Raw genomic sequence first — 20,949 nt, forward strand, 5'->3', positions numbered from 1 at the left:
GCAGAGTCCTTCCTCTTTTGCTGAGGACTACGACCCCCACAATGCACTTCGGCAGGCACTGCGCAAGCGCATGAGGTGACCTCAAAGGCCCTCCGCTGCCTAGAGGCTTCCGGGAAGTATAGTTCGGAGCTGCGCAGCGTCTGCGGCGCAGTACGCCGCGATGGACTCCATCCCCCAGCATGCTTTGTGGGGAGGAGGCGACGGCGTGAGGGCAAGCCGACGGCGCGGGGTCAGCCAGTCACGTGCAGTACGAGGTGCGTGTGCCGTTGATGCTAGAGGAGGAGGAGACGGAGACGACGACGACGACGACGAAGAAGACGACGACGGTGGAGGCGGAGGCTGCCGCTGCTGCCGCCGCCGCTGTTTCCGCCGCTGTTGCTCTGGCTGCGCTGCGCGGGGGCTGTTTTCGTCGCTCTCCGCGGCTGGGCCCGCAGCGCGCGCCAGGGAAGCCCCCGAGCCGCTCGGCCGGGCGACGGCAGCACCATCGGCAGCATGAGCGACAACGATGACATCGAGGTGGAGAGCGACGTGAGTCTTTCGCGGCGCTTCCTTCCCGGCCTTTGCTCGGAGTCGGTGCGCCGACAGGGTCTCTCTCTCTCTCTCTCTCTCTGCCCGTCTGTGTGTCTCTCATTGCAGGGAGAGAAGCCGAGGTCTAAGCCCCCGGTGCTTATCTCTTCACAGGCCTCGCTTCCCGGCCCCCACCCGGCTCCTCAGGCAGAGAGAGAGGCCCGGCGGCCGGAGCCCCTGCCCGGGTTGGCGGGGAGGGGGAGGAGCAGCAGCGGGGGGGGGGGTGTTTGTGTGTGTTGTTGGCAGGCGCCTCGTCCTGGCCCGCAGTCTCGCCTGAAGGGGGAGGAAGAGTGGCGGGGGGCGGCTGCGTCTGGGGTCGGAGAGACAGACAGACACCTGTTTGGGAGAGATTGTGGCGGTGGCGAGGCTGGAGCTGCTCCCGGGCTGGGCTCCAGGGGAGGAGACTTTTATCTAGGCCTCGTGCAGCTTGGCTGGGTAGTGATGGTGGTGCTTGGAGGTGGGGGGAGGCGAAGGGATTAGAGGGGGAAGCAAAGGACGAGGTGCTCAGAGGGTTTTGGGGGGGGGGCGACTGTGGGCTGAAGGCCAAGAGTGGAGAGTCGAAAATCTGGGGCAGGGAGCAGCCATTGTCGTGTTGAATATAGATGGTTCGCAGCAAAGGCCGAAACCACAATTTTGCAGTGGGGTGAGGAGGATTGGCTGTGATGGGAACCCTGGCAGTTTCACCCTTGAGCTGCATCTCGCCTCCCAGGCCAGGCATGTGATGGAATCATATACTGCAGAGGGGAATTGCCTACATTGGCAGAAAGCATGTAGCACTATTTATTTCCTTGGGAGTCTGGAAGAGACGAAGACACGCTGTCTGGAGGAGCAGGGGCTTTAGAGAAAAGGCATCCACAAATAGTCGGGGGTGGGTGTCTTAAAATGTATATCCCTGGTCTGTAGCCTTATCTTTCAGGGCAGCAAAGTGCACTGTCTTTGAAAGGCCTCTTTGGGGCTTTGAAGGGTTTTCTGCTTGCAGGATGCTGCATGCTGAAGGTTCCAAGAGGGTTGTGGAAGAGCCCCCTCCTGCTGCTGCTGCCAGGGGATTTAATGAGCGAGAAGCTGGGAATTCTCTTATTTTGGTGTTTAATCTCCTTAGTGGATTATAGTGGAAATGCTGGCCTCTACAGAAAACTTCCACAAAGCAGCTTACTCTGACTCAGTTGTTGAATATTTAATTTTTGTGTGTGTGTGTGTGTGTGTGTGTGTGTGTGTGCTACTTGGATGTGCTTTCTAGCATCCCTAGCAATTTATAGTAAAAGCGAATTTCAGGTTTAAAGCCTTCTTATTCTTGAAATCTACACTATGATGCACACCTTTCTTTGTGACCATGCAGAACAGCCAGTAATAGGGTTTTTCTGCATTGCCTTTGCCTGTTGGAAAGTTTCTTGTAGTGTATTGTAGCACTAGAAACTTGTGGATGCTGGTATACTACAGCCTCTATAAGAATTTAATTAAGTAACTTTGCTTGTTGAGTGTAGATAAAAGTGCAAAGGAGAGTAGTGCTTAATGTATAGTCAGCATTTTAGAAAAAGGGTGGATTGATTTCTAATTAAAGTGTAAAGAAAAAATGTCAAACTTAAGTCAAGTTTCCTATTTGAAAACCACATGTCTCCTGCACATACATACATACTGACTAGTTTCTATAGCAAAGCATATTGACTTGCAGCTAAACACAGCTTTTATACAAACCAGCAGTATAATCCAAAACCTTCAGCCATGCGGCGCAGGTTGGCTGCAACTTTGCACCTGCTCCATTAAACATTAGTTATTGGGGGAAAAGGAGACTTCACTAAAAAGTGAATGTCCATGCTGATTGTCAAAAATATCAATAATTTGAAAACTCCCATTAGAAGAAGGATGGGGATGCTCTTACTTCCTGCAACTTCCTCTGTTCCCCTGAAAAGCTCCTCCAGAGGATTGGTGGGACGGGGCTTTGTGACCCCACCTTCCAGCAGGAGCATCCAGTAAATTTCAATTCCTTCCATAAACAGGAGTAACTCCTATGCTGGAACCATACAAACCTGTGCCCCTTAGGATGCCACAAAAAAGTCATGTATTTATATTGATTGGTATCAGGTTTCTTTGTTTTTTGCCAAAATACATATTTCCCCTTTTATGTATTCTTCTATGCATCTTTAAATAGAAAAGCATTCTTTTTAACAGTAAATGTGTTTAAGAGATTGCCATGATTTAGTTTTAAGAGATTGTAAGTGTAGAGCTTAACATTTGTATTAAATTAGGATTCCATTTTAAAGGATGTTATATAAAATCTGGTTTTTAATAATGAATACTGATCCACCGTGAGAAAAATAACATAGTTGCTGTTGTACATGCCTGTCCAGTTCAAATTGCCTGGCTTTAGAGAATGTACAGAGGTCCAGCTTAATATTCACTCAGATTAACAAATCAAGGTGTAAGACGCTTTTCCTCCTTGTTGTGCTAAACAGGAAAACATACCTTAGAAAAAGAATTCTGTTTCCATGGTGAAATATGAAACCACTGAAATTCATGTTGCTAAAGAAAGAAGGAAAATTATTTCTACTTACTTTCTGGTGGATATTCCTAGGAACAGTAGGTCTACAGAAGAATTTTAAGCTATTGAAATTTTCTTTAAAATATGACTGGATTGAAGGCCAGTGGGTGATGTTTCACAGAGAGCTGCTAGGGAGTTGACTAAAGCTGAATGGGTGAGAAAAATCAGCATTATGTTTTCCAAATTTTGTGTGAATGGTTACATTAAATTTATTGATCGTTAATGAAAATGTCTATTTTGTTTTATTCTGGCAAATTCATGTTCGTGATGAGCAGTTGCAGGTGTTGAGAAACCAGTTGTGTTGGGGGGGGGAGCAACTAACAGGTAGCACTTCACTTGCATTAAAAGCACTTCATATACCTCAAGGATGTGTGTTGCGTTTATGGTGTGGTGTGTGTGCTGGAACCCTTCCGGCTACCTGTAGTTGGATTGTTTTGTTTCAAGTCCTCCCATTTTTGCAAATTGACTTTCTAACTGTGGTGCATTTTTTGAGGGGAAAGGGGCTGTAGCTTAGGAGTAGAGAATGTGCTTTACATGCAGAGTGTTCCAGGTTCAATCCCCAGCATCTCCATGTAGGGATGGGATAGACCCCACTCTGATAGACCACTGCCAGTCAGTATAGACAATATTGAGTTAGATGGGACAATGGTCTAACTTGGTATATGGCAGCAATGTTCCTGTGAGATATTGAACCTTTTGATTCTTATGGTGGGTGAGCACCATGATAGAATTCACTCAGTGTACTTGGACTACTCATTATATTTTAGGAGAACAACTTTTATTTGAGTTTTGTAACATAGCTACATAATTTAATTTGTTGTTTTTTTATAAATATTTATTAAAGTTTTCACAATATTACATAATGAAAAAGAAAAAATACAAAATAAAAAACAGTTAAAAACAATTCCATCTTTTTGTCACTTATCTTTCATTTGCTTGTTTCCCGGACCTCCTCATACCTCCCTTTTTTGTATTCCAGTTCAATTTATTAGTTCAGCAATTCCTTTCCCTCCTTATTTTATCCTGATCCTGATCCTTAATCTTAATATATTATAGCATTAAATTTTTACCTATTAAAAATCCAATTCTTTCATATTCTTTTATACCATTACAGCTAGAAACCACTTAACTTCAATCCAACATCATTCTAACATTCGTTAATTTTGCAATATTTCTGTAAATAGTCTTTAAATTTCTTCCAATCTTCTTCCACCGACTCTTCTCCCTGGTCTTGGATTCTGCCAGTCATTTCTGCCAATTCCATATAGTCCATAAGTTTCATCTGCCATTCTTCCAGAGTGGGTAGATCTTGTGTCTTCCAATACTTTGCAATGAGTATTCTTGCTGCTGTTGTGGCATACATAAAAAAAGTTCTGTCCTTCTTTAACACCGATTGGCCGACTATGCCCAGGAGAAAGGCCTCTGGTTTCTTCAAGAAGGTATATTTAAATACCTTTTTCAATTCATTATATATCATCTCCCAGAAAGCCTTAATCCTTGGGCATGTCCACCAAAGGTGAAAGAATGTACCTTCAGTTTCCTTACATTTCCAACATTTATTATCGGGCAAATGGTAGATTTTTGCAAGTTTGACTGGGGTCATGTACCACCTGTATATCATTTTCATAATATTCTCTCTTAAGGCATTGCATGCCGTAAACTTCATACCTGTGGTCCATAACTGTTCCCAGTCAGCCATCATTATGTTATATCCAACATCTTGTGCCCATTTTATCATAGCAGATTTCACCGTTTCATCCTGAGTATTCCATTTCAACAGCAAGTTATACATCTTTGACAAAATCTTAGTTTTGGGTTCTAACAATTCTGTTTCTAATTTTGATTTTTCCACCTGGAAGCCTACATAATTTAATTTGTGATGACTACAAATTCAAAGGCACTTCTCTGTTGTATTGTGAATGCCGGTATGTGAAGGAGAGTACTAAATATTTGCCAATTGCGTGAGATGAGCATAGGCTTGTGGCTGCCATTCCATATAGAAATTTGGGAGTATTGTCCCCAAAAGTCATGTTTCTGAGAAACATGCTTTCAGTAGCTAGTAGGGCTGAGCAATGTCTGAAATAAGGATGAAACTATTGTAGATGTGAATGGGTTAATGCTCTGGCAACTGCTACTACCTAGGAGTCTAAAACAGATACATTTTTATTTACTTTTAACATATTATTACAACTGTTATTTTATAGTACAGTTGTACCTTGGATCCCAAACACCCTGGGACTCAGGCGTTTTGGCTCCCAAGCCCTGCAAACCTGAAAGTGATTGTTCCTATTTGCGAACGTTCTTTTGGAACCCGGACATCCAGCGGGGCTTACGCAGCTTCTGATTGGCTGCAGGAACTTCCTGCAGAAGCACATGCACACATCATAATTCGTGATATATCACCATGCCGAATATTATGAACCTGTTACCACAATGTTGACTTCCAACCAATTTTGGACAATTTACTGATGCATCGCCTAGCCCTAATGATCAACTTAGGCCAATTAATTTCAGTGGGGCTACTCTAAGTAAAAGTTAAGTTGGATACAACAGTGAAATAATAAAATACCATAAAAACTGACTATACCACAGCATTCATAAAAACCTGAGTTCTTGCAGCTTTGCCTGCATTATCTGAGTACTTTGAACTGATTTTGGACCATGTATTGATACATTGCCCAGCCCTAGTGGCTACCCATATTGCCTCTAGCATTTTATATTTTATGGGGGTAATTGGGGCACTAGAAAGCAGAAGTAGACCTCCACTGTTGTTGCACGGTATCTCCCATCATTCCTGAGCATTGGTTATGCTTGCTCTGGCTGATGTGGGTTGGACTTAAGCAACATCTCAAAGGCCATAGGCTAGCCCACCCTGTTGTAAAGACCAAAGAGTTCTGTTTTAGGGCAACATGGAATACAAACTGAAGTCACATCCAGCTTGCTATGTTAATCTGTAAGTTTTTGGATGGGTGACTGTTTGATGTAGGGGTCAACAAACTTTTTCAGCAGGAGGCCGGTCCACTGTCCCTCAGACCTTGTGGGGAGCCGGACTGTATTTTGAAAAAAATGTATGAATGAATTCCTATGCCTCACAGATAACCCAGAGCTGCATTTTAAATATAAGGACACATTCTACTCATGTAAAAACACGCTGATTCCCGGACCGTTTGCGGGCCGGATTTAGAAGGAGATTGGGCCGGATCCGGCCCCTGGGCCTTAGTTTGCCTACCCATGGTTTGAGTCTTGTCTACTTAGAAGACTAGGGTAAAATTACTGTGTGCCACAATTGTCACATGTGGTTCAAAGCCTATTGTGCTGCTGTGGATGCCTGTAAGAGTTGCTTCTTTTGAGAGCTGTCTCTTCAGGTTGAGATAAAGCATAATGTTGCGAGGCTACCAAATGCCCATTGTGATATGATAAATACCTATTTTCAGCTGCCAAAGACGGAGCCTTCAATGTGCAGCATTAGGGCTAGATTTCAAAGGACTTTCCCCAGCATTTGGTTCAATGTGGGCCTAGTTGCTGTCAAACTCATGATATGTCTTAACATACCTACCTGAATAAAAGACTAAGATCCCTCTTTTATATTCAGCTGCCTGACTCCTGGCAAGTTATAAAACCAAGATTGGGTTTTCAGAGCTAAATTCCACTGTTTCTTTTCTGGTTTGAATGGGTTCATATCCATGAGTTCATGTACATTACACACAGTTCTAACTGTCAGACTCTATTAAGACAGAAGAATATTGGTTTCCTCCCTCTTCTCAGCCCTCTTTCCTTGCCAGGAGCTGATATTTTCCTGGACAGTCCAATGGTTTTGAAAGTAGCTGATGAGGTAGTAATGGAGAGTGGCATGGCAGTGGGCCACTGTACTCTGATGAATGGAGGCTAGTGTTTTCTTGCTATCCTTATTCGGCATTTAGTCTGGCATGTGCTAGCCAGAACTCATTGGATTAGATTTGGCAGTCTTTCCTAAATGCAATTCACTTGCTTTGAATTATTGCCAGTAGTACATCACAGTAGGGCCAGGTGCTATATCCACTGTTAACTGGGCCCGTTGTTATGAAGTGATTTGAGGAAACGTGATGTTTAGCATACCACAACCAATGGTATCTGTGTCACCTTGGCCATAGTTGTGCTATTGGGCTTCTCTTAATAGAAAAAGGATAGCTCACCTGCATCACCTTGGTTTTCTAGGTTCCTTAGAATTCCCTAGAACTACCAATGAAATGTACCAGCTATGAAATGGGGAGCAGGGTTATATTTTCAGTGGTCAATGTTTTTATAGTTTGCCTTTAAATTATTATAACACTCCTAAATATGGCAATGCATACCTGCTTGGTGAAATTAGCTAGTTGAACTGGCTTTTGAGATCAGCATCAGTGTTAGAAACTCACATATATAAGCCAGATGGCACATTAAACCTAGGTTACAGTCTCCACAACTCAATGTCTCGGCACCATTTCCCCCTGCCCCCCCCCCGGGGATTTCTTCTTCTTCATTTCATTTCTATACCGCTTTGTATTTTAAAGAAAAAAACTCAAAGCAGTTTACAGCACACTAAAACATCAAATACAACAATCCAGAATAAAACAAATTCAAGCTTCAATAAAAATATTTCGGATCCTTCTCTAAGTGACATTTTCTTTCTGCATATTTATTTACCTACTTAATTTATATAGCTGCCCCATAGTAGAAGTACCCTAGGTGTAATGGTTGGAATGTTGGACTAGGACCTAGAAGATCAGGGTTCAAATCGCCACTCAATCGTAAAGCTCACTATGTAACCTTGGACCAGTCACAGCCTCCTAACCTACCTCACCAGTTGGTTAGAGGATGGTGCTGATAATACCAGAGCTGCAGGTTTGATCCCCATATGGAACAGCTGTATATTCCTGCATTGCAGGGGGGTTGGACTATATGATCCTCAGGATCCCTTCCAACTTTACAATTCTTTGATTCTCACAGGGTTGTTGTAGGGATGAATTGATGAGGGGGGTGAATCATGTACTCCTTGGAGAAAAAGGTGGGATATAAATGCAATAAATAAGCTCTTTTGCTTACCTGCGTGAGAAAGCTGGAGAGGCCAACCAGATGGAGATGTCAGTCACCAACCTGGCATCTGGATATCTCCACATGGTCACAATTGGACCTGCACCAGTAGCAAAATGCACCTGCCTAATTTCTAACACTGCTCAGCATGCAATAAAATTGCCTGAATGGACATGTGATAACATAAATTTTAGAATATCTCAGCGCTGCTGTGACTGGCATTAACATTTGTTAGTGGCACTAATAATTTTAGCAGTACTACCCCATGAACTGTGGACAATTAGGCAGTGGCCTTCTATCATATTTGTTTATGACTCTGTGTTGGGCACTCTCCAGCTATTTTGCAACCTTTTTTATGTCTATTCATTTAGGCTTCTATAAAATTCTTAAAAATAACTAAAATCCTAGTTATTACACTGAAGTAGATTCTTGTTATAAGCACACACATGGCCAACTGGAAATAGTTACAACTACTGTGGTCCATGGGAAGATTCTGTGGCTATTTGCTGAACTGGTTGTAAGAAAGTGGTGTTATAGATGCAACCAGTAATCATTATCACACTACCTCAAAATTAGCTCCTGTATGGGAAAGTGTCTGCAACTAGCACTTTGGTCATTCTGTGGTAACTTGACTACAGTGCAGTGTGTCAGGTAGAGTTATACCTTCTCTATTTTATTCCTCTGGATGCAGATAATATCACCAGTATATTTTTCTTTACCCTATTTTTACCATGGTCATATTCATGGCTTCTTATGTAATCTTAGAGGCCAGTGCAGCCACTTGGCAACTAGTGTGAGCAGATTTGAGGCTCTTCTAGTTTCCTCTACTTTCCTGATCTCCTTAAGGTCATTTGGGCAGCACTTTATACATATGCAACTGCTTTGCATTAACTTTTCAGATGTCTACAAAGCTAGAAGCTATGGAAGATCATCTCCTTAAATTGCATCATTTGGCACATTATTAACATAGGGACTTACACTTACAACAATTGGGTGTGTTTTTTCACATTACTCAATACCTTAATTAAATTGCACATTTTCTTTTCTGGCGTGGCCTTAAGTAACACCATAGGACAGTAGTGAGTTTGGGTCCTAGTCCTTTTTCAGGATGATGATTTTTCTTTCTTTCTACGTATTGGTATGATTTGAGTCACTTTCTTCTTTGGCTAACCTCGAAGCATTTTGCTGCTGGCCAGTTCTTGACTTGAGATCTCTGAAGATCGTGTATGTGAACTTGGAATTTAGTCTGCCTTTTCACCATAGCTAGCTTGCCACTTGCACTCTTGATGCACACAGTTTAATAACTGTAGATGGGCTGACAACAAATATCATCGGTATCCCTTGAATTTGTTCTTCCTTTCCTTTCCTTTTTAAAGTAGTAACTGTCTGGCAGATCCGTGACCTGTGTGTCTCCTACTTTGCCACCCCAAAGTTCTGAACCTTGTAGTGACCTGTGTCGGAGGAAAAGATTGGACCACTCCTTGTTTGTCAAGCTCTTCCTCTAACAAGGTGACCTAAAGGGAACTATGACAGACAGAAAAAAGTTCTTTGTGCTTTGGGTTTGGGGTCCAGCCACACCCAGAGTGCCTGTTTACATCTGGCAGACAATTTCTGCGTCTGGAGCTGGGTGTGGGATCATTGCCAAACCTGTGTGACTGGAGACTGCCTTGACATTTGAAAGGTGGGGTTCCATTAATCATAGTTTGAGTTCAGTGTGCCACCGGAATTGCCTTTAAAAGGCATTGAGAACAAAAGGTATCAGTCAGTCCAGAAAAGAGGAAGAGGAAGCCAGAGAGGGCGTAAATGTGATGTGCTTCAGAAATACTTTAAATGTATTTTAAAGCTGCTTCAAAAAGCTATCCGAAAAGCACACTGTGAAAACACTGCATTTCCCGACACACCATATTTTTCTATGATCAGTCTTCATAATTAGAGAGGGATTAAATTAAACAGAAATGAGTCTTTTTCCTGAAGGAAAAAATGACTTAAACGTGTGAGATTTTAATGATAAATTCAGGTGTGACACTTAAAGCAGCATCTTCTGTTGCACTATATTTGACTTTAAATGGCATAGACCATTAGTGGTGTGGTGTCCATTCTGGTGAGGGATAGGCAATAAGGTTGGGGTTTGGGGGTGTTTTTTTGACAAACAGCTCACTTCAAAGGGCCTAATGACAATGATCTTCTATTTTATGGTAGAGAATGGCTATTGGGAATTATTGGATCTGGGTTGTAATAAGTGAGTCCTAGGTACATGGTGGGAGTGGTACATGAGGTAGGTACATGAGGACTAGGGTAGCTGATCTTGCATGTGTCAGTAGATGGTGCTACTCTGGAAATATATTTTCTCCCAGAAATCCTCTGAGCAGTCTTTGATAGACTTGCAGCTGTATTCACATCCTTCAGCTGCTTCTATGAAATTTGAATGGCATTCTATCAACATGGAGCTCCTACATAAAAATAATCCAGGTGTTGAAGTCAGTTTTTTCAATCAAGGACCTAGCTTTGGATTTTGAATGGCATTGAATTTTAAATGTTCAGCTGCGGTGCTATAGTGAAACAAAGTAGTCCTATCTTTTCTTTTTTACTATGAACAGATAAGGTGATATTCCATGTTTCCTGCAGTGCTTTGGCAATTGCACTTGAAGTCTCTCTGTAGTGCAGTCCCCAGAAATTCTTGTTACTGGGAACGGTCTTCTGACTCCCGTCCTTAGCGAATCATGGAGCATATTTTGAAATCTTGGTGCTCTCTTTGGGGATAGATAATCTCTAGTCCAGGAGGTGTCACAAAGGTCTTTCTGAACAATCGTGTGCAGATGAGTTTGATCAAGGAACTTGCTGCAGGGCAAAAGCCCACCCTCCTCTTTACTAATCATACTTGTTTTGTGTGCTTGCTCTGGACTTGAACAGCCTTGAATGCTTCTTTTGCTGACCCTTTGTTTCTTTCCCTCTCTTAGCAGAGTTTTGATTCAAAATACCATTCCTTTTTGTTCTGTGCACCGTAATCTAGCGGGCTAGTGTTCAGCGGCAGCAACATGCCTTGTTGCCCACTGGGACAGTGATGATTCTAATACTTGTTCTATGTTTTGTCTGTCTTAGGCTGACAAACGTGCTCACCACAATGCACTGGAGCGCAAACGTAGGGACCACATTAAGGACAGTTTCCATAGCCTGCGGGACTCTGTGCCATCACTTCAGGGAGAGAAGGTGAGTTTATTGAGAGAAGTGATGATCTTCCCCTGGGTTCTGTCTGTTAATCACAAAGGAATTGCATCCCAGTCCCATTTTTGCCTTAAGTTTCTGAGCAGGAAGGAGCCAGTGCCAATACAGCTTAGAAGGTACTTCTGCGAAGGTCCCAAAGAGTTTGCATATAGAAATGTTTCGGCTGCTTCAGAAAGCTAATAGTAAAATGAAGATGAAATATTGTTGTGAGAAGTAACTTACCCTTCCATCAAGCGTTTCTAAATAATGGAAAGTCTTTTACCACGTGGCTTCAGAGGCCTGAAGAAATGGTGCTTCTTCCTGATCCATCTACCTCTTCCTTTATGAGGGTGATACAGGAACATTTCATTGGCTCTCAGCTTGTGATTAGTCGTCTGTGTTTGCCTTACCCACATTGAAATTTGCTTTTGGTGTAGGGGTGTTTTCAGTTATTTGCCATGAGCACATGACCGCCCCTCAATCTGCGCTTAGAAATACTGGCATATAGACTTTCAGTTTAGGCTTGTGACAAACAGTTGAGGCGGGCATCCTTCAGTCTTGAGAACGAGCAAACACCCATGAGTAGAGAGATTGTGTGAATTAGCCCTAGGTGTGCAGAGAATGTGTGAAGGTTGACTTCCTTGCCTTTCTTCTCTATACTTGCAGGTAATGAATAAATAATGCTAGCAGGTAACTTTTAGCTTTCCTTAGTGGTAAAGTGGCTGTTCTAAAAAGGAATGAGGAAATTGTGCTCTGTTAATTACCAGTGGTTACAATACCTACAGGGTTTTCTGCAGAAGCTCAGCACAAGGTACAGAGCTTGATAGGCAACCTCTGATGACACTGTCCTAGACATTGTCAAGACACACCCACTTAGTACTCAGGTCATGTAGGCAAAGCTGCCAGAACTCAGGTTTTTATTAATGCTGTGGTATAGTCTGTTTTTATGGTATTTTATTATTTTACTGTAGTATCCAACTTAACTTTTCCTTGGAGGAGACCCACTGAAATTAATTGGTCTACATTGGTTGTTAGGTCTGGGTGATTTATCGATACATTGTCCAAAATTGGTTGGAAGTCCACATTATGTTAAAAGTTTCATAATATTGGACTTGGCGATATATCACAAATCACGATGCGTGTGTGTGCTATGTAAAAAATTGTGATGTGGGGAAAATTGTGAAGCCTGTCATTGCTTCTCTCATGAGGTCTGCCGCCCCTTGTTGCTTTGTACTATAAAATAACAGTTGCAACAGTATGTTAAAGGTAACTAAATGTATCCGTTACCCCATTCGCTTCTACATAGTTCCATCCTTATTTCAGACATTGTGATATATCGGTGTATCACAGGGGTCAGCAAACTTTTTCAGCAGACCTTCCCTCAGACCTTGTGGGGGGCCAGTCTATATTTTTTTGGGGGAAATGAACTAATTCCTATGCCCCACAAATAACCCAGAGATGCATTTTAAATAAAAGCACACATTCTACTCATGTAAAAACATGCTGATTCCCAGACCGTCCACAGGCCAGATTTAGAAGGCGATTGGGCCAGATCTGGACCCCGGGCCTTAGTTTGCCTACCCATGGTGTATCGTAATGCTTATCTGGTGATATGTCATTTTGAAAAACAGACATCTCTCAGCCCTATTGGTCATGTTCGTGAATTTCAGTGGGTTTACTCTTAAGTATGACTAATGTTGGATACATTTCTGTATTTAATGTGTTACTTTATAAGGCTATGTACACACAGTAAATTTAAAATACAGGATTCCCCACCCAATTGCTGGGAACTGTAGTTTATCCCTCCCAGAGTTACAGTTGCCAGCATTCTTTGGGGATTCAAAGTCATGTGCTTCAAATGTATGGCATGTACAGAGCCTAAATTGTTGTGACTTTGACTCATAAAGGTGGCCTATAAATGTTTCTAAATAATAAATAAATAAATAAATGTTAGTTAAAATATGTGGCCTGCTTTTCTGCTTTTTGAATTCCCCTTTGAGGTTAGTGCAAGCTTCTGAGTAAAGCGCCTGGAATTTTATGCCCTGTTTGGGGAGATTGATTGGCAGGGTTTCTTTATGATGATGTCAACTCCATTGGAGTTCAAAATATTTGAAAGCCATGCTGCTTATATTGTTCTGCATATCTGGGATGCAGTGACAGCATGGGGTCAACACCAGTTTCTGTTTAATACATAAAAATGACATAAGCCTATTGTTGAACCCTAGCAGTGGTATTTTACCACTTAAACACTTTAGTTCCAATTTATTTGATGAACATCTGACTGTATTTTCTAATGCACATCCACATTCTAGTACAAAGCCTACTAAACATTTGGGGTTTGGGTTTATTTGCAAATTAGATAAACAGTTGAAGGGAATATCTCACACACTGTACATATGTTGGAACCTATACAGTGGTACCTCAGGTTACATACACTTCAGGTTACATACGCTAACAATCAAATAAACAATAATGGGAGCTTATTGTCTCCCAGGTTAGAATTCATAAACACCTCTAGCAGAATATGCTTTTCATGTTGACAACAGGAGTTCATTACAAAGAAATGAGAAAATGGCACATGCAGTGTGTGTCTCCCCCCCCCCACATGTTGAGAATTAAAAAGCAAATTGCATTAAAATTTGTACTGTGTAGCAATAATAATAATATTTACATATTGCTTTCAAGTGTTTAAAGCACTTCATATGCATTATCAAAATTTCATATTTACAACAGTTGGTATAGCCCCCACCACCCAACCCCACCTCTGCAGTATGGGGGATGAAACAGAACCACATAGTGAAAGTCAAACCAAGATCTTCTGGCTGGCTTGGAGAGTGGCATTTTTGCAAGCAAAATTAACTTAGTAGGGCAGGCTGGACAATGAAGAAATGTTTCATTATACCGGGACCATGAACCATAAAGTACCAAGTTGATGCATGCAGGTGCTGGGGGAAGTAGAGTCACTTGGATTAATTACTAAAAGTGACATATTTGCTGCTGTTTCTCATTTGCTAATTGTAGAGACTGTCTTGCCCAACCTTAATTGCATTCTGAAGAAATGCTGCAGCCATCAATAGAAGAAGAAATGGGCAAATTCCAGTAAAAAAAGGTATTTCCAAGTCCCATTAACTTTAATGAGAGGGTTAAGGACACACTTAATTTGTCCACCAAACTCAGTGGGACATAACTTTTGCCAGGTTATACATAGTGTCAGGAAATATTAAGAAAGAAAATGATAAATGTGGGTCTATATATGCTGCACATTTTATGATACATTCATGTACGACCAAATGTTCCTGGAGCACTGGTAGAGAGGGACAGTACATTTAGTGGCAGGATGAGAACATAGTGAAGCTGGGCAAGATCTACATATAAGCAGGGTTGTTCACAGAACTCACACGATGAAAGTCCCAGAGGGGAAATAGTTTGACAGTGGCAAGTACCAGGTTTAATTCTGAAGAGTAGACTATAGCTAAATTGACAACAAAGTTATGTGGACAGTATAGAACTAGTGGTTTTTGTTTTGGCATACAACACTGTCCAGCCATGATGGCAATGTAGAATACTTTCAACCTTTTAGAACAGATCCTTTTTAAAACAGAGAAAGAATGTTGACATTGTTGCCACATCAGAAATGAAACCTTTTTAAAAAAAACCCAACCACAGAGCTTATGCCTGCCTAACTATGTTTCCCTGTGATTGCATTGTTCTTTAGCTTAGAGCTGTGTGTTCCTGTTATAAAAACCAGAAGAAAATGTTAAAAACAGGAATATCTGTTGGCAAATACAAATGTGACTATTCAAAAATTAAATACAAATATGTCTATTATTGCCTCTTGTCTGCCATCTTATTGCACCACCATAAATATCCTCCTTCTTTAAATGTTTGCAATTTGAAAATGAAACTAAAACTTAACTGCATATCAGCATTGTTTTTGTGTTATGCAGCTGTTTAGCTAACAATGATGCTTTAAAATAGGCCTGCTTTTTGTTTTCTTTCTTTAATAAACAGTTTTTTACAGGTGATGGGGGTGTGCTTTGCCAGCCCTGCTGCTTCCATTCAGGAACAGTGTGAAGCTACTGAATACGTAACCGAGCTCAAGTATTGCTGTCCAAATCTGTAGACCACTTAGAGGTTATTACAATTAAGCAGTATACAAATCTCGTAAAATAGATGCAACTTTCCGTGCAAGGGATCCTGGCCCTCTAAAATCTGCCATAGCTGCTTATTCAGGTTTGAGCTTCGCATATTTTAATGAGAGCCATGATGTCTTTCATAAAACATCTTCAGATAAAGCACACATGATATAATTTTAGTTCTGCTTACAAGGGGAAATTGAAGCCCATCAAAACAAAGCAGTTCCAACCAGTCCTTTGGACAGTACAGCCTGCCTCCTTGACCTTCCATAGAGCAGGTTTGTCTGATCCAGCAGCATCCAGTAATGGAGAGAGCCTTCCCTCAAAAATGCCTTCAGACTAGGTTCTCCTTCCTTCCGTTTCTTTCCAGTCTGCAGTTGAAGCCATCAGCAGCCCTTTTTCTTATTTCTCATCCCACTTGAGTCTTCCAATCAGTAACTTCAGTATAAATATGAGTACTGCATTAAAAATATACATGCATATATAGTCTACAAGCAGCTTTGAAAAACTTTCTAAGAACATTTTACGAACCTGAGTTCTTATGAGAGCAGGTAAGCAATTGCCTTGTATAGCTTCAGGCTGCTGCTGAGTTAGATGGCTAGCATTTTGCAGTCCCAGTTGCTGAGCGAAAACGTAAGCCAGGAGAAGTATAGGTGCAGCAGAGCACTGAATTATTGTTTTAGGATGATATCCAGTGGTGTCCATACAAGAGTAGAGAGGACTTTTGCTCATGCAATGGGCCTTCCCGTTCCTGTACCTCTCCTTCCACCTACATGCCCCAAAATCTTCTTTGGGGGCTGGGGGAGGACCCTCCGGATCCATTCAGAAGATGGAGGACAAGGGGTCCCACAATGTGAGCAAAGATTTGGTAGTACAGTGTTGAATTTTGCTGTTAAGTGATCTGAGTGTCTGTTTTGATGGTCAGGGAACATTATGCTCAGATGCCAATAATGTGGGAATAATTTGCATTTTGCTTTATCTCTATGGAGGAAAACAGCAGATTGTTCTGCGGATACTGAATAGCAGTTGGAAGACTACTTTGCTGAAAGAGTTCTTGTGAGCAGAAGGATTTGTTTGCAGAATTGCTGGCATGGGGAATGATCCAAGTCTATAGCTCCCTGTAGGAGTTTCATTGATTGCTCCATCTGCTGTTGCTTTAGTACTGGGAACAGGTGTCATTAGTACAATTGATTCAGGAGCTCAGTATCGTGGGATTGGAAAACAGTTAACATATTCTGAGTCTCAAAGCTGCTTTCTCTAGTGCTGAACTTTTTGCAAGTATTACATGGACTTCAAGATTGAACCTAAGTCAAATGTGGACTGGGCTGAGGAATCAGTTCTTTAGCCTCCCTGCAGAAGGGAATATCAGACTTGCTGCCTACGTGAACTAGGACTTTATCTGGTGTGTGTTTTTTCCTACTATTGCAACAGGCATCCCGGGCCCAAATCCTAGATAAAGCCACAGAGTACATCCAGTACATGCGTCGGAAAAACCACACACACCAGCAGGACATTGATGACTTAAAGCGCCAGAACGCCCTGCTGGAGCAGCAAGGTGAGTGAGGCTGCATTAGGGCACTCCATATGCCATCTTATGGGTAAGGATACTGTGCCACCTCTCAACAAAACCCTATGCTATCCGTGTTTCTCTGCCAGGGAAGCTTCCCCAACCTGGTACCTTCAAGATGTCTTGGTCTACAACTCCCAGACTGCATATCTTTGCTGACTGGGGCTGATGGGAGTTAGTCCAAGAAACCTGAAGGAAACCAAGTTGGGGGAGACTGCTGTAAGGTGTCCAGTGATCAGGAACCCATGAAGTAAGGCTGTGGTTGGAGTGAGAAGATCCAAAGTTTTGCACATTGGCAATGAAGCCATTGAATACAGTCATTCAAAACAGCCCAAGGATTGGGGTTTGCTCTGAGGAGTCTTTCTCCCTTGCCTAAGATGTACAGTTTATGCCAGGATGGTGATTATGGTGGGATCGTTTGATGGAACAGTGTAAGTGAGTGGCATGTTCCTGTTTTGAAGCATACAAAGTTTTCTCAAGCCGAATAATTAAGACATATTTAAAGCAGACTGGTATGTTGGTGCTCACAAGGGAGGACTAATGGTTACCACTAGGCAGAAGTATAAGTAGCAAGTTTCATAGTGCTGGATGTGTGTGTGTGTGGGTGTGCGTGCGTGCGTGCGTACACACACACACACACACACACACACATGCACACCCACCCCCACCCCCACCCACCCACACACAGAGGATTTATCAAACCTTAAAGCCCAACTCCACTGCACCTCTGCTTCTGACACCAGGAACAGGGGGCATAAAACAACCCAATAATAGTTAATTGCAAAGGTGTGTTGTTGGAAGATTCATAGTCTAGCACTGAACTACACTGGTTCATTTCAGAGTGCAGCAGGCATTTGTTAGATTTTTTTTACTCCACTTCTCCTGTTCCAAAAGGAAACACAAGGCAGCTTATATAACTAAAACTAAATATACAATCAAAATTCAGTTATGGAAACAGTTGAGTAAAAGAGCAACATACAAACAATTAAAGAGCCAGTGAACCAACAGCCATTGCTAATTTGCAGGCAAGTTGAAAGCTTGCTAAAAAAATGAATTTTTTTGATGGGTAGCAGAATTATTTAAAAAATGGAACCAAACTTCCCAAGATAGAGAGTTCTACGTTCTGTGTGTAACCAGAAGGCTCTCTCTTGTGCATTGATGAGTTAAAGTGCCAGAATGTCCTGGCTAGGACACACATATGGGCCATGGGCTGAGCTGTCAACAGTATGGCAAAAACTGGAATTATTGTACATGGCTAACTTAGGTCCATTAATTTCAGTGGGTTTACTCTGAGTAGAACTTAGTTGGGTTCAGTCCTATGATACAAACAGAAAAGAGAGGGAGAACACAACTGAATTTCCCCATAATGCAATTAACATACTTTCACTAATCTTTCTGAAAAAATATAATTTATTTCACATAATATTCCCCAAACTTATGACTGTTTTTTTTTTTTATCAGACCTTAGGAAAAAGTGGCATATTTCCAAAACTTTCTCAATCTTCCCCCAGTTTGGGCCTTAACATCTTTAGAGGTACCAATCTTAGTTACAGAACTGAAAGTTATTTGGGAATCTTTCTTTTTAATTTTGATTTTTAAAATTGTATTTATACTACCTTAACTACATTTAGTTTTTAAAAAGCAGGGTGTGCCAATCAATAACATTCTGTCAGCCAAGTGTTAAGATCACCAACATGAGAGCATGTTCATGTTATGTGCAACGCCTACTTTTCCCCAGCCTATTTCCATATGCTTGTTCTTGCCTTTTAGTTCGTGCCCTGGAGAAGGCAAGGTCAAGTGCTCAGCTGCAGGCCAACTATTCCTCTTCAGACAACAGCCTCTACACCAATCCCAAGGGCAGTACCATCTCCGCCTTTGATGGAGGCTCCGACTCCAGTTCAGAGTCTGAGCTGGAAGAGCCACAGAGCCGGAAGAAGCTTCGTATGGAGGCCAGCTAGAAGAGGCCCCTGTTCCTGCTGCCATTAGACACTCGCTGGCTGCTTAAGGACTTTCCTTTTTTTTTCTTTAGTAGAGGCTCTCGGACTGCAGCTTCCCCTGTTCCTTGCCCCTATGTGGCCCCTTTTGAATTAACCCAACCCCTTGGCTTGGCAGCTTACCTTCTGGAAGACACCGGCCATAGCTTGGAGCAGGATGTAGTTTTGTCTTGTCCTGCCTGATGGCTGCAAGTTCTAGTGTCAGGAATGCCCAGGCCATTCGATGAACTCATGAGTCTATGGTTGCCTGGACTCTGTGGTGACAATGACCCCTCCATCCTTTCACTAGAGCCGTACCAGTCACTGTCTCATCAAAATATGTTTATTTATGACAACAAAGCCAAATGTCCCCTGAAGGATCTTGGTGGGGGAAGGGAATCATGCAGATCCATGCGAGTGCATGTCCCTAGTTTCCTGAAGGGATGGTGCAGGATTCAGGGTGAAGCAGGGAGATGGATTTCCTTTTTGTACTTTGGCAAGTGATTAATTGGTATTTATTTCCTACTATGGAAACTCAATCCGATCAGATTCCTCCTCTTGCTGCGGACATTGGTGACGTGAAGCTACAGATTCATACCATGATCAGTTCTTCCCTCTTAATGAATTTCTCAGAATTAGAGCCAGCTTTTATAATGTAAATACACACCACAAGCTTTGTTACTTGGTACTAATAACTGCATCAAAGTGTGGACCTCCTGCCCTCTGGCAAATGGGCCAGTTACCCCATAATGACTTAAATGGGCACAGGCTGTGAGTGAGCAAAGGCCACTGTGTGTATGTGTGCATGTGCACGCACATGTGCATGAGTGTGCATATGCGCGTGTGTGTGTGTGTGTCGGTGTGTGTGACCTTATATTTTTGTCTTCTTCCCACTCTTGTTTGTGACGTTTTCTGAATTTAGTGTATACAAGTGTAGCTTGGTCTCTGTCCAGGTGTGAGTCTATTCCATGAACTGAAGTATGTTGTACATACTGCCCAAGAATTGTCTTGCAAGTTAAGGCTTCCCTTTACTATAAGACTATAAATAAAAAAGTATTTTATCCTTTTGAGTGGTACTGGTGTCTTTGTGGAAACCGATAGGGGCGGGTATGCCTCTTGGCAGTTTTGCTTCCACTTTTCTGATGTTAGAGACAGAAGAATTTCTATTCCCACGTGAGAAAAGGCTTAACCTGTTGAAATAGAATTATGAGCAAGGCTTCACAGGCAAACTCAACATTTATTTAAGATCTCCAAATCTTGCACTTCTCCAATATGCTGATACAGGGGAGTTACTGTCAAGTGATTCTGTACTTTTAGTAAGTTGATCAAATAAAGGAAGAGCTTTGCAGGTATATCTCTTCTAGTAGGATAAGAAAGATTGCCTCTGCTACATGTTTTCAATTGCACATACTACCCTAAAACCAATGGGGTGGGGAGAGAATGGTTGTTTCCCTTTGTTTTTCCATCTATGCAGCTGCAGCTTGTCACATAATGACATTAAGAAAGATGGAGGTCTTATTTGTGAATGGTGCTATCTCAGAATGGTTCTTTGGGCCAAACGAGTAGACACCTTTGCAGAAAGATGCCGATAAAAAAACAAGCAGGTGGCCAAAGTGGTCCTGTGTCACACACACATATGTAACAGGAAATGGCAAGAGTTGCTTCCTAGTTTCAGTGTGAAATATTGCAACATTTCTGGTCCTGTGGGCTTCCTCCTCTTGGGCGGCAGCACTCTCAGCAACAGCCCCACATGCACAGGGAGTGCAGGAGGCATCACTGAGATTTTGCTCAGTTTTTGGACATACACAAGCTTTGTACAAGGTACAGCATCTGGCTTGTTGGTGCAGTTCTAAAAGCCACAAAATGGGTGCTAGCAGTTTCTCACCTCTTGAAATTCAGAAGGTGACAGGCTTTTGGCTG

At 42.2% G+C, this 20,949-nt stretch overlaps 1 protein-coding gene across 2 annotated transcripts; it reads left to right on the forward strand.

Moving 5' to 3' along the window:
* Window positions 1–251: 251 nt before the first annotated feature.
* Window positions 252–20,095, forward strand: MAX (MYC associated factor X). 2 transcript variants are annotated; one of them, XM_081003785.1, is made up of 4 exons: window positions 252–528; window positions 11,252–11,358; window positions 16,914–17,044; window positions 18,827–20,095. In XM_081003785.1, exons 1-4 carry the CDS (start codon window positions 493–495, stop codon window positions 19,012–19,014), a joined length of 462 nt encoding a protein of 153 aa, XP_080859911.1. In that variant the 5' UTR covers window positions 252–492; the 3' UTR covers window positions 19,015–20,095. The 2 variants fall into 2 exon arrangements, with proteins under 2 accessions (XP_080859911.1, XP_080859912.1); XM_081003786.1 differs by having other exon boundaries at window positions 257–528; window positions 11,252–11,359; window positions 16,921–17,044.
* Window positions 20,096–20,949: the final 854 nt, after the last annotated feature.

Source organism: Podarcis pityusensis (assembly GCF_964106645.2).
Source record: "Podarcis pityusensis genome assembly, chromosome: 1".
NCBI classification, from domain to species: Eukaryota; Metazoa; Chordata; class Lepidosauria; order Squamata; family Lacertidae; genus Podarcis; species Podarcis pityusensis.

Excerpts from the sequence above, each read along its gene's own strand:
- MAX (XM_081003785.1), top strand. The coding sequence starts at position 493 with ATGAGCGACAACGATGACATCGAGGTGGAGAGCGAC. Across the intron at positions 529-11,251 it reads ACATCGAGGTGGAGAGCGAC|GCTGACAAACGTGCTCACCA; the intron begins GTGAGTCTTTCG and ends TGTCTGTCTTAG. Across the intron at positions 11,359-16,913 it reads CCATCACTTCAGGGAGAGAA|GCAACAGGCATCCCGGGCCC; the intron begins GGTGAGTTTATT and ends TTTCCTACTATT.